The following is a 14,286-nucleotide window of genomic DNA, read 5'->3' as shown; positions in this document are numbered from 1 at the left end:
TTTCTACCCTCTCAGGAGCTTATGTGCTGATGGCTCTTGCATCTCTGCTGTCACCTTACATCTTACACCTTACGTCATCCTGAGATTCTGACCCTTGCTTCTACATGGCCTCTGGGCATCTTTTCTGGGATGTCTCTGGGCATCTTCTCAAGTGGCCACCACCCACCAGTTACCAAATTCTGACACATGGGTATTACTCTTCATCCTCCTTTGGCATCTCTCACTCACTGAGAGAACCTAGAACAGAAGACTTTGCTCCCCCCAAATTTCTCCAGTTCTGCATTTCCTGCCCATTCTAGAACCCTCATCCAGACAACAATTATTCCTGTTTTCTTCCTATATCTCTTCCAACCCACCCTCGCCATTCCACATAGAGTGAGTTTCCCGAACATTCAAATCTGATCAGAAAAGTTCGCTACTAAACTTTCGTTGTTGTTGTTGTTGTTGTTGTTGCTATTGTTCTTGTTGCTGTTGTCTCAGGTACTGGGTATTAAATCCAGGGTTTCATGCTATGTAAGGTTCTACCACCAAACCTCACCAGCGTTCTGAGTTCTATGGTTTTCACTACGTTCAGGCTGAATATCTGAACCTCTTGGTAAGGGGCACACAACTGTCTCATTTTTTCAGCCATTTCTCTTGCGTTTTCCCCTGACCTAACAGAACTACAGTGTTTCGCTCAGTCTGAAACTTGTCAACTGCAAGATGCTTCATTACTTTGTGTGGCATTAAGACAAAGAACTGTAGAACAATTTTTTGCTTGGCTAGCTGGTTGATTTTTTTCAGAGAAGGTCTGTCTGTGTAGCCCTGGCTGTCCTGGAACTCACTCTGTAGACCAGGCTAGCCTTTGAACTCAGAGATCTGCTGGCCTCTGCCTCCCAGGTGCTGGGATTAAAGGCCTGTGCCATCACCTCCCAAGACAAAGTATTGTAAATCACATCAATCTTCATGGATGGGAAAATATGGATTTCATATCTAAATATTGTTCTTCCACTGGCTTAGTGGAACTAGATTTCTTTCTCATACACACACACACACACACACACACACACACACACACACACACACACACACACACTTCATCTTAGCGTTTGACAGGAGTTGCCATTATTCTAATGCGAGGCCTTTCCAGACTCTCAGATGGGTACCACAGGAGAACTCTCTTGCCTGGCAGATCTAAAACTAGAGTATTCTCAGCACCCTCTGGCAGCTGCTTCCCCTTAGGCCCGAAGAAGCCTCTTTCTCATAACTAGAGAGTAATGTCTCCCATCCAAGTGTTAACCAGGCTGGACCTTGCTTAGCTTCTGAGCGCAGATGTGATCATGCCCATTCAAGTTGGCACTGTTGGCTGTGGCCTGGAAAGTAATGTCCCTGTGTGTCTGTGCTTCCTGCTTCCAGCCCTCGCCACTCTCTGCCACTGGGAAAATACCATATTTTTTACATTTGAGTGATTATTTTGGTGTCATTGGCAACTGGGGTCATCACTGTAGAAAAGAGAAACACAATGGAAAATAGATAAGAGGAAGTAAGGCCCCAGGCCAGTGAGACACAGCAGAACACAACACAGTCAGCCTCGGCTCCAATCTCTTTGTTTTTCTCATCCTCTGCAGTTCCTAAACTTCAGATCACTCATGTCTTCAGTGATGGTCTCTGTTTCTGCAGCTCAGAAGATCCAATCTCTGCTTGGACTCTGGCTGTCTATATGCCACAGGCTAGGTAACTGTGCCTCTCACTTGTGCATTTGTCATCTCTCATTGCTAGAGCAATGTGCTCTCTCTCTTTTTTTTTTTTCTCCAGAGCTGAGGACTGCTCCTAGGGCCTTGTACTTGCTAGGCAAGTGCTCTACCACTGAGCTAAATCCCAACCCCACAATGTGCTCTTATAGCCCATCATTTGGCTTTACAGTGCTCACTAAAAGACCAGCCTTCTTTTATGACTTAGAGCAAATTCTAGCCATATCATCTCAGCCACAAATGTGTCAGCAATACATCTCTACGCAACAGGAATTCTCACCAAAGCTGTACAAAACTGCTATTCTACACAAAATATCATAACTTGTTAAAATCATAATACGTACAGTAGTCTCGACTTGTCCAATTCTCCCATAAATTATAGTTTGTTCAAATCCAAATGCAAGCAAAGCCTATGCTACATCTCTTATGTGGTTTTTAATCTGCAGTTTCTTTACACATACACACTCATGCACACACACACACACACACACACACACACACACACACCAACAATTGAAGCAGTTTTAAGATTTATTTATTTATTATGTATACAGTGTTATGCCTGCATGTATTCCAGAAGAGGGTATCAGATCTCATAGACAGCTGTGATCCACCATGTGGTTGCTGGGAATTGAACTCAGGACCTTTGGAAGAGCAGCCGGTGCTCCTAACCTCTGAGCCATCTCGCCAGCCCCAGGTAATTTTTCTAATTGCATCCATTATACCATTTGTTATGTTTTTCTGTGTCTGGTCTCATCTCTCCCCACCCCACCCCTTTCTTCTCTCCTACCTCCTCCCCTTTCTCCCTCTTCCGTCTTTATGTTAGAGATGGCACCCAGAGCCTTGTACTTGGTCAGATTACACAAAGCAAACATCCTGCCATTGAGCAAACCCCCAGCTCATATTCCTGTAATAAACTACTGAGAACTTGATGCGATACTCATTGTACTTTCTTAGTAAAGAGATTTCGAATGTCTTCTTCCCGCGGTCATGTTCACTACCTAAGCCATTGCTTCACTAGGGTTGCAAGCTGGTGACACTGAGGGGCGCACCAAGCCCTTTCCTGTCTAGATGGCTCCGGCAGAAGAGAGTATCTCCAGACTATGATCTGATGATCCCAGAAGCAGCCTCTTTAGAGTTATTTTTTTATTTGTCAATCTTCAAAATAGTGATTTGGTTTTTTCATATCCAAAAGAAAACCAACACACATTTTATTTCATCATGCAAAAATTCATGGGCTTACACACATTCGCCTTGTTTATTATAACACTGTCCCATTCGGGTCACGCAAGCTTTTCCTCGGGGATTCTGAGAGTTTTAGGGATGACTCTAGGCAGATCTTTGACATCGCCCTTCCTTCTGGAGATCACAAAATGGCTGAGGCCCAACCCATACCTCTCCTGTCCCTGATCCAGAGCCAGCAGTCTCTTCAACGAGCCCTGGACCATTTCAGTGAAACACCTTCAGACAGGACAGCTGCTCACTAACACCAACTTCACATTTATTATAAATGTGAAGTACACATAGAATTCTGCACCACTACAGATTATCCCCAATTCACCATATGGAAAACTGTCACGGTGTCACTTGCCATTTTTTTATTTGTGTATTTACTTGTTTATAATTGTTTCATTTGTTGTTGCGTGTGCGAAAGCAAGTGAATTAATGTCATGGAGTACATAGGGCCAACTGAAGACAACTTTCTGAAGTTCACTCTCCCCTTCTACTGTGTGCTCTGGGTCTCAAAAGGTGACGGGGCTTGCACAGTGAGCACTTTAGCCTGCTGAGGCAGCTCACTGGCCTGGGGTGTTACTTAGTCTTACCTATCTCCCATGGTGTTTCCTTTTTCATACTGATGGTCCCAGCTCCCACTGACACCAAAATAATCACTCATATGCCAAAAATGTGGTATTGAAGGTAGCTTAACTCTTTTTCCTTAGGTGATAGCCCATTTGGGTGCTGGGACTAGAACTCAGGACCTGGGAAAGAGCATCCAGTGTTCTTAACCACTTAAACGTCTCTCCATCCCCCATGGTTTTTTTTTTTATTGAAAATATTTTGAGAATTTTATACATAAGTACTGCATTTACATAATTTCTACCCCTCTTCCAACTACTCTTCTCCCTGTCCACTCCATCTCAAGTTCATGACTTTTTCCCTATAATTATTATTTTATACACACACACACACCCTACTGAGTCAATTTAGTGTTGCTCTTATGCACATGTGTTTAGATCTGAGCACTTAAACTAAAGAACCTATCAGGGGCCTCATCCCTGGAGAGAACTGATTCTCCCTCTCTTAGCACCTATTGGCTGCTTGTCGCTCTTTATCTAGAGGAAGGCCTTGAGAGATCGTCACCATCCATGTGTCCACTGGAAAGCGGTGTGACTACTGAGCACTGCTTACACGAGTCCCCTTAGTGAGCTTAGTCTTCTAAAACCATAGAGATTTAGGTTAATTTGTTTCACTTTGTTGTTAATGGCTTGAAGATTTCTCTTTTAAAGTTAACTTGGTTGTATAATTACATAAGGCATTCCCATGGTTAGAGACCCATCTACGAGGTTTATTGAAGGAGGCTCCGGCCTTTGATGAGAACAGTTTTTTCCTGCACACTGTTCTCCCCCTCCCATTTCTTGCACTTAGCAGATCTGAGGATTCAGGCCACAGTGATCCACAGACCTTGGCTTCTTTTCTTCTCATAACCAGGCAGTGTTCTGTGGTGTGGCTCACCTGCTCTGGAGCTCCTGAGCTTTTGAATTCACAGTCAAGGATGCAACACATGTCCTTCCTCTTCCTTATCTTTGCTGTTGTGTCCCCAGTACAAGTTCCTAGAAGTGAAACTGCTCTGCGTAGAGGTCACACCATGCGGTCTTATGACTGGCAATGCAAACACGTATCTGTTTCTGCACTGTCTTACTTCTAGTCGTTTGCAAGTTCCATTGGTGAGACTGAATACCCCTATCAAGTTCTAGTGTGCTACAGATAATTTTCTTACCATAGAGACTACAGGAAAGTGGTAAGGAAAGTTTTCTCTAACTAATGTTCTTACTAGCATGCCAAGACATCTGAGATCTGGGCTATGGTTCAGTTTTAATGCTTGTATTATACCAGACACAACCCAAGAAGGGCGTATCTATCCTTAGGTCTCAAAGCTCACTGGGGGAGTCTCCGAAAAAAGCCTCAAAGGTAGCCCCTAGGCTATAGTCAGTGCAAAGGCAAGACCCATGTTTTCCCTGTCGTTCAGGATTTCTAACACTGATGTGTGTCCACTGATAGATTTATCTGGCATCCCAGCCACCAGCTTTGCTCATATGCAGGACATCAAGGCTGTGCTATCGCCCGCTTACTCTCTCCTTCCAAGCATGTGTCTAGGGCCCCGAAGTGAACTCAGAAGAGCTAATTCTGTCTGTTCCTGGCTTCTGACTTGTGTCTTACTGAGATTTTTTTTTTCACAGGAAGAGTTTCTTCTTTGGATGGTTCAGGTTCCCTCCAATAGGCCAGCAGGAGAACCAAGGCTACCCCTTGTGCTGCTGAGCACGGGTGGCCACAGATACTGAAGCGTGAGGGCTCACTTTAGAGGTTTTCTATACACCAACGGCCCAGCATTAGTTGTCTCAGTAGCGGGTGGACCTGCACGTGCACGTCAGGCGTCTTCCTCAATCACTCTGAGCTACCTTATTTTTTGAGACAGTCTCTCATTGGGACCTATTCAAGCACCCATTCATCTAGATTGACTGGCCAGCATGGCCAAAGAAGCCCCCTGTCTGCATCCAACGGTGGTGGGATTACAACTACACATCAGCACACTTGTCTTTTACCTGGATGCTGGGAATTGGAACTCAGGTTTCCATGCTTATATGGCAACAATTTTACCCACCAAGGCATCTCTCCGGTCTCCTGAAAGATTCATTTTGATGAATATTCTTTCAAAGATTTATCCAGGAATCATATGGAAAAACTAAAACCTTGAAAAACATTGTTAAACAGGAAGAGCAGAATAATTCTAATTTTGGGAAGATATGCCTAGAAAAAATTATAGGAAATACATTGTCTAGAAAATAGCCCTATAACATATAAATATTACTATTTCCTCCTTTATTTCAAAAAACCCTCATGCTGAGTTAAAAGTGTTGCTCAAAGACACATACATACTAGTTTCTGGAAACTATTATTATTATTATTATTAATTTTTTTTAGAGTCTTTTTCAGGATTTGGTTATCCTACGACATGAACCATCTACTGGTTTATTCTTGAGTAAATCAGAACTACTTTTCCTTCTGTTCTTTTTTTAAATTTTTAATTATTTATCCTGGGGTTGGGGCACATGCTTGGAGGTCAGAGGGCCAACCTTAGCTGTGAGTCCTTGCCTTCAACCCTGTTGGGGACAGGGTCTGTTGTTTGCTACTTGTGACAGGCTAGCTGGTCCACGAGCTTCTGGGGATTTTCCTGTCTCTGCTTCCCACATCACAGAGGGAACACTGAGGTTATAGATGTGTGCTACCACACTTAGCTTTACAAGCTTGCTGAGGATTTTGTTACACTGGTGCAACTAAAGCTTCACTCAGCGAGCCATCTCTTTAGCCTAGAACCACCTATTAAGTAAAACTACTTGTGGAGATTCATGGAAGCTCATGACCCACGGCAAAGTCATGTGATGAGACCTCAGACATTCTGTGTTTCTGATCCTAGCTTCATTCTGGACTTTTCCAGACCACTGAAAGGCCTTTTATAGCCTCGGGGTATCTTAGCAACAAGATACCTTTGGGTTGTTTTCTATTGCTAGGATTTCCTGAGATCCTCTGACTCGGAAGACAGAGAACTGGGCAGAGATGCGTTCCTGTCTAGGGATGGCAGTTTAAACATGCGACCCAGGACTGGCAAATGTGTTAGGTCCATGTGAAAATGGCCATCTTGGTGGGTCTATACGGAGATCTGCCTTTCTGTTTACAACGTAGGGCCAGGATCCGGTCATAGCTGGCTTAGTTCCTGTCAGACACGGGTTCTTCTCCTTTGCTCTTCACCTTGACGACGCTCCTCGGCCCGATGCCACCTCAGCCTCACTGCTTTCATTTCCCTGCTCTTATGTTTGTGGGATGCTCTGTGGAGAAAAGAATGAGAGAAAAGAATGAGTGAGTTGCCTGGACGCCGACTGGAAGGATCTTCTGAGTACCAGTAAGATTCTCTTTCTGCCTCATTGATACCCAAGTGTTAGGCTCAACCACCGACAGGAGGGGTTCCAACGGAAGAGGGAGAGGAGCCGCACAAAGTCATCTCATTTTCTGAAGCTGTACTCAGTCTTGGATCTGACCGTTGCCTTGAGAACACCGTTCTTCTCATCAAATCCATACTTCTCAATGAAATCTGACCCATTTCTGAACTGATCTTGCAAATGCAGTGTCTTGCTTTTCCCCAAACACAAACCGCCTAACCCAATTCCTACCTGCTAAGAGGCTTCTGTGGTCTTCTGCTTCGATGCTGGCTTAGAAACCACGGAATTGCCTACCTTTGGCAGTAAGCTCTGAAACCACGGGCCCAAACAAACCTTCCCACTTTTAAATTACTCCTCTCAGGTCACAGCTGTGGAAAGAGTGCCGCGCCGTTCGCCTAGGCACTCCAGCTCTTTAGCTGCCATTCTCTCTGGCCAGGGGGCTTCTTGCTGAGACGCCAGTCCTGAGCTAAGGGGCCATGCTCAGAGAGGCACGTTCTCTGGAGAAGGCATCACGATGTATTCTAAAGTTAATGAGGCACTAATGAACGGCTGAGAGCTGCCTTGCAAATACTTAAGGCGCCGCCGATGAGTCTGAGAGCTGGGGAAAGCGAACAGGATGCTGCGGGCAGAGAAGCGCGCCCGCCGCCTGTGAAATCAATCACGCAGCCGTGTTTATATTGCAAAATGTAGGAAATAGATTATTTTAATTGCTAATTGTTCTCAAGACCCCTACCAGGATATTTTTAAAAAACGTGGCCTAAATGTTCTCCTTGACAGGCACAGTGAAGGAATTACAGTCCATTCAGCCGCTGACATGCTGCTGATTGAAATACAAAGAAGGGTAATCAGGGTTGTTGGTTTTTTTCTTGTGGCTTTTAACATTTACAAAGAAAATGATTTCAAGGGGTATACCGTCGAAAGACATACGTCTGTAAACAGTTACCAATCAGCCAAATACTCCCATTACTGGAAATACCCCCTCTCCTTCCCCTCTCTCACCAGCCCCTACACCCCATAATCAGCATCGAAATGCAACATGAATAATTCTTTTGTTCCTGACTCCGAGGGAAGAGGATGAAGGGTTTAGATGCTAAGACCAGGACCACATCTGGGATAGCTTCACAGACACAAACCTGTCACCACCCAGCCCTAGAAGGAGGAAGGATGTTCTAGAAGATGAAGGTGAGGGGAGCACGGGCCAGGAAGCAGTGGGGCTGCTGGTACCTAATTCCTTGTCCAGGCCACATCCCTCCTGCTCCTGAGAACAGGGCTGGAGAACTCAGAGTGGGCTTTAAGGCAGGCAGAAGTCCCAAGAGAGTGAAGAGATAGCACGAGCTTGTCGACCACTTATTCTTTGTAGATTCCCTCACTTACGCACTCTTAAAAACATGGTCTCTGGGAAGACTGTTAGAAACAGGACAGGGCTAGCTGTGAAAGGAGAGAAGACGAGGAGGGCGAAAGAAGGGACGAAATATGACCGAAGTATATTATGTGCATGTGTGAAAATGTCAAAATGAAATCTGTTACTTTGAACAAGTAACGTTGGCTACTAAAGATTCCATGCCCTGGAGTCCTGAAGTGTCTCATGGGACACTTTGTGATGTCACCTCAGAACAGACTAAGAATCTTGAGGTCACTGATCAGTGACCGAATGTGGCATGGTTACAGTAAGGCCCCCAGTCATTGAGATCTTCTTCTTTCTTTCTTCTTCTTCTTCTTCTTCTTCTTCTTCTTCTTCTTCTTCTTCTTCTTCTTCTTTTCTTCTTCTTCTTCTTCTTCTTTTCTTCTTCTTCTTTTCTTCTTCTTTTTTTCTTCTTTTCTTCTTCTTCTTCTTTCTTCTCCTCCTCCTCTCCCTCTTCCTCCTCCTCTGCCTCCTCCTCTTTCTCTTCCTTCTCCTCCTTCATCTTTTGGTTTTTTGAGATAGGGTTTCTCTGTGTAGCCTTGGCAATCCAGGACTCAGTGGACAGGAGCATTAGCTGCACAGCAGGAGGCCCTGAGCTCAGATCTCAGCAGCCATATTAAAAGCTGTGTGTGGCCATATATACACCTGTTACCTCGGTGTTGTGTGGGAGACAGGGATCAACCGCTGTGGCTTGTTGAATGAAGTCCTAGCTCCAGGTTCAGGGGAATAGGAGGAGATACTAGAGCTGGACACTGGATGTCCCACTGGCTCTGCACACACATGTGAGCACACATATCACACACATGTATAACACACACACACACACACAAGAAGAGTAAAAGGCATGGAATTTAAAGAAAGAGGAATAAGCAGGGGAAATATGCAGGGCAATATACATTAATGTTGTAAATGTAAATTTATAAATTAATCTTACATACTGATAACAATCAGAGTGTTATATGATGTGGTGGCTTGAATAAAAATGGCCCTCGCAGGCTCAGAGGGAGTGGCACTATTTGAAAGGCTTTGGACTTGTGGCCTTGTTGGAATAGGTGTGGCCTTGTCTGAGGAAGTGTGTCACTACGACTGGGCTTCCGGGTTGCCAATGCACAAGCCAGGCCCAATGTCTCTCTCTTCCTTGCTGCCTATGGATCCAGATATAGAATTCTCAGCTGCTTCTCTCTGCCCGCTGTCTTCGGATCCGGATGCAGAACTCTCAGCTGCCTCTCCAGCACCACATCTGCCTCTGTTCTGCCATGTGCACCACCATGATGATAATGGATGAAACCAATGAAACTGTAAGCCAGCCCCAGGGAAATGCTCCCTTTTATAAGAGTCGCGGTGCTCACGGCGTCTCTTCACAGCAGCAGAGCACTAAGACACATGATGAAAAGTCACTTGCTGCCAAGCCAGAGCCACATGGCAGAGGAAGAGAACCAATGCCAGCATGTTGACCTCTGACCTCCATGTGTACCCCCAAGGCATGTGAGAGTCCACATCTTACCAAATACTGAACAACTGTAATTTAAAATGTTGCTAAAATTCCTTTCCAGAGACAAAAAACACACACACACACACACACACACAAAAAAAACAAACAACAACAAAAAACAACAACATCTAGCCCTTCTCCTAAGGTCTCAATGATACACCAAAATTTATTCTGGGCATCCTTACAGAGCATAGGAGAGATGCCACCTCCAGAGGCATATGCATTCCTCCCTCAAAGGCTTCACCAAGAAGTTTTTACCCGGTGGGGACCATGGCTTCCACAGCTGTGTGGATGGAGCACTCCCTCCCCTCCTGTGACCTGGAACTCTGCCCCCCCCACACCCCCGCCAGCCATGTGCAGTTTGGATATACAACAGGGAGGGAGAGAGGCACTCAGATGACCCTTCTGAGCCTCCCCGATCCTCTAGGATCATCCCAGCAGGGATGACCTGCTCCACGTGGGCACAACTGTACGTTCCAAGATCACCATCTTGGCTCTGAGGTGAGTCCTTCACAGCATGGGTAAAAAATCAAGTTACGTGGCAATGGTAACACGTGTATGTAGAGTCAAGTTACGTGACAATGGTAGCAAAAGCAATGGTAATAGCATCTGGGCTATTCTTTTAGAATCTGCGTTCTTGTTCACGGTCTTTTATAAGCCAAAAGAAGTGCATGAGGATAGATGGTAAATGAAATGTCAAATAACATACAACAGATTGGTAAGAAGAAAATGGGGCAAGTAAGTTTCCAGCACTACAAAAAGAACTATCTAAATACTTTTCCTAACAAATAATCCAAGATTCCCCATTTGTAAAACATCTGTGTGGTTACTGTCCTGGTGTGTCCAATTGCTATATCCTTTTTTTTTTTTTTTTTTTGGCATTTTGATTTAGAGTCATGTTCATAAAACAGCAAATTAACAGACCGAGACAAAGAGTAAACACCAGTCTTGTTTTTGTATTTGAATATTTTGAAGTTTACTGTTGGAGCAAAGGATACCAGGAGAGTGTTATTCGTAATCATGGAAGTCGACTCAACTCACATGGCCCCCGCTTGTGAGCTGTAAGGTTGAGCCAGTGAAACTTTTGATGAGAAACCACAGGGGTCACCCATCACTGGGTGTGTTTCCCTTCCTCCTCCTTCTGTGCTGGGATCTCACATCCCTTCTATCCTGCATTTGCCTTCCTCTCTCTCCCTTGACCTCTCACCTGTGCACATCTATGAAGGAAGTAACTGACTGGACAATTCCGGGTCCCTTCAGGCGCTTTGGGGACCCTCATCAGCCCAGGACCTGAGGAAAGCCTGCAGGGGTCCCACCCTGTGGTCCCACCCAAAGCTGTGGCAGCCAGCTGAAATTCCACGGCCGAAGTAGGGGGGGCAGATCGAGCTGGTTTTAGGTGACTAAGAAGCTGTAGCTCCCCTGCTGCCAGTCACGACCTTCACCTACAGGAACAGGAAATAAAGCGAGGCATCAGTCTGAATTACTGAGGTTCCGCAAGGAAGGGCAGGGCACAGGCCTCCAGGAGATGCTCACTGCTTGCTTGGTTTGAACTTCAGGGCCACACTGTTGATGCAGAACCTTTGGCCACTGGGCTCAGGTCCATCAGGAAACACATGGCCAAGGTGAGCTTCACACTGCAGGGGAGAGACAGCACTTTGTCACTCTCCAGGAAAATAGCACCACATGGCCCACCACACTCCAGAGCCTGGCAGCTAGGAAACAGGGTCTTTTGCATGAAAATTTGGTTCAAAAATGGACAAATGGATATACACAAAACGCTGTGGTAGTGACCAGTGCTACTTCCCCCAGGGACCATGCGGGCACATGGTTAAACTGAGGCCTTGACTTGCTCATCTATCAAATGGGAATAATACTAAAGGAGCCATTATGAAGGTAAACACACACAAGGCAAGTAAGCATTAATACAATCTGGGAGAGCTGTTCTTTTCTTTCTTTTTTAAAAATTAAGAGTTTATGTTTTTTTAAACAATTTTTATTTATGTATTATTTATATAGTGCTCTGCCTGCATGTAGGCCTGCAGGCCAGAAGAGGGTATTAGATCACATTATAGATGGTTGTGAGCCACCATGTGCTTGCTGGGAATTGAATTCAAGATCTCTGGAAGAGCAGTCAGTGCTCTTGACCTCTGAGCCATCTCTCCAGCCCGGGGTGAGCCTTTCTTCCTGCAGACAAAACTTAGCCCTTTTCATTTGCTAGCCTCTGCCGTCTTGTAAAACGTGAGTGCCGAAGAATATAAAAGTGAATTTTCCTTGGGCTGGCAAGATGACTTGGCAGATAAAAAAAGCACTTGAGCTACAAGCCTGAAACCCGAGTTAACCTCAAGAACTCATGATAGAAGGAGAAAACTGACTCCTGAGAGCTGTCCGCCTACCTCCTCACATGTTGCCATGATGCTGTGTGTGCACATGCACACACACAATAATAATAATAATACTCATAACAACAACAGCAACAACAATGAAATTCAAAGTCAAGTTTTCTGGCTTGATCTGAACTCCCTCTCCCTCCAGGCTCCCAGAAGGAGTCTCTGCCTGTTGGTGGCACGCTTCCAAGCAGGAAGGAGGTGGAGAGACGCCACCTTCATCTTCAGTGCCTGGTGGGATGGGAAAGAGGCATCACTCCAAGTGTGGGTTCGAGTCCAGTGCATTTTGATAACAAAGTACCCCATGGAAGAGCAAGAGAGGCACCCAGGAAAGGACAGCTCCTATCCTTTCAGAGAAAACAAAGCAAAGCCAAACATCACCTGCTTGCAGACCACCTCCGTGCGAGCACACCCTAAGGAAGAGTCCAGACGTCTCAAGATCCCTGTGTGACTTTCATCTGAGCCTGCTGTGCCATAAGCCTCAGAAAACGAAGGCCAGCCCGTGCCGGAACAATACTTCTTCTCAGAGCTGTGGGTGACAGTGCAGAGCCACAGCGTTAGAAGACAGCGCAGACCTACAGTGTTTGTTTGAAGACATGCAAACTCACAGCCATTAGACCCCTGGGTGTTGGCATAACAGGAGCTTCTTAGACCCCATCCCTTTGTTCTGAGCAGGACCTGACTCCCATTCCTTCCGCCAGATCCCAAGCCAGGCTTCATGAATAGTCAGTGCCACGGAATTACTCCTGCAGCCCCTTTGCTGTTCAGCACATTGTCCGGCCATAGTGAAATGAAGTCTTTTTCCTTGGGTGCCAATGGCTTCCTTCTCTATATCTGGCCTAAGAGAGCTAAACAGACTAAGGCCATGTGAATTCATTTGCATATGAGGAACCACAGATCAAGTCCATGTACTCCAAAGGCAGAAAAGGAAGAGACCAAAAAGAGACCAGCGGTGGGCGAGGTAGGCCTGAGGAGGCTCATCAGTGTAAGATGGGAAACAGTAGCCGTTTGTAGCAGTGGAAACTTCTAGTATCGGAACACAGGCTGCCAGTTCTGGAGAAGGAGATCTCTGCGTTTGCCAGGTAGAGGAGTGAAGGTGGGCAGGCCACTCAGTCTCCTCACTGGGCACAGCAGCACCTGCCCTGCAGGGATCCTTTGAGGAGGTCAAGAGACTGCTCTGCGGAGCCAGGTGGGCCCTCAGCTGAGGCATGTGGAAAGTGCTTGTGAGCACTCATCAGGATTACTGTCATCAGCCAATTAGCCTGGCACTCCCAGTAATCATGGAGAAAGCCTGATGGGGGGGGGATAGTTTCTGGGGGAGGAAGGATGCTAATTGCTGGAGTGGGCGGGCCAAAGAGCTGAAGGGAGGCGGCAAGAGGACTACTGGAGACCTGATTCTAGAACACCTCACCCTTGAGACAAGGCTGTAGCTCAGTGGCAGAGCATTTGCCTGGCCCACACGAGGTCCTGGGTTTGACTCCCAGCATCTTTCTCAAAAGGAAGACTTAAAGTTTCACCATCTTAAAACTCATACAGAAAAGTGACTGTAAACAACATCAGGAAAATAAATAAAATTATAGATGGCACAGAGATGTTCCTCTCTACATAAAGAAGTGATTTGAAGGTGAGCCTTGCCTAAAGCTGAACGGACAAGAAATGAGCTGGAAAGAATCAAAGTCCTAACACAGCCGAACACTCAGCCTCATCAGAAATGTGGCCACGTGACAGGAGCGCAAACAGTTTGGACCCAGGACTCCTCTGTGCCCCCAAATTATTAAGGGTCCCTGAACACTTCAGTATAAGTTACAAATACCAACATTTAGCAAGTTAGAAACATGACTTGGAATTTTAAAATGTGTACTATTAGAGTCCTTTCTTTTCTCTTTTTCTTTCTTTCTTTTTTTTTTTTTTTTTTTTGAGATAGTTGCATTATGTAACCCAAGATGGCCTTGAGCTCATAATCTCCCTGCCTCATCTTTTCTAGTGCTGGGACACAGGCACCAATCACCATGCCTGATTTATACTGATTTTAAAATTAACAAATTCTTGCCAGGTAGTGGTGGTG

General features: G+C 45.5%; 1 protein-coding gene across 5 annotated transcripts in view; it reads right to left on the bottom strand.

Annotated features, from left to right (window-relative positions):
- Positions 1-2,517: 2,517 nt before the first annotated feature.
- MSRB2 (methionine sulfoxide reductase B2) overlaps positions 2,518-14,286 on the bottom strand; it is a 44,624-nt gene continuing 32,855 nt past the window's right edge. For 4 of the 5 annotated variants that reach the window (XM_084781509.1, XM_084781508.1, XM_084781510.1 and 1 more), the window contains exons 4-5: positions 12,603-12,750; positions 10,769-11,471 (exon numbers count right to left, since the gene is read on the bottom strand). In XM_084781509.1, coding sequence (XP_084637635.1) covers positions 11,367-11,471; positions 12,603-12,750 — 253 coding nt within the window. In that variant the 3' untranslated portion in view covers positions 10,769-11,366. Of the gene's footprint in view, positions 6,833-10,768; positions 11,472-12,602; positions 12,751-14,286 lie in introns of those variants that run through there. The other variant, XM_084781512.1, reaches the window with a different exon arrangement.

The sequence above is a fragment of the Acomys minous genome (assembly GCF_964271855.1).
Source record: "Acomys minous genome assembly, chromosome: 5".
In the NCBI taxonomy this organism is placed as follows: domain Eukaryota; kingdom Metazoa; phylum Chordata; class Mammalia; order Rodentia; family Muridae; genus Acomys; species Acomys minous.
This window is presented reverse-complemented; position numbering and strand designations above follow the sequence as displayed.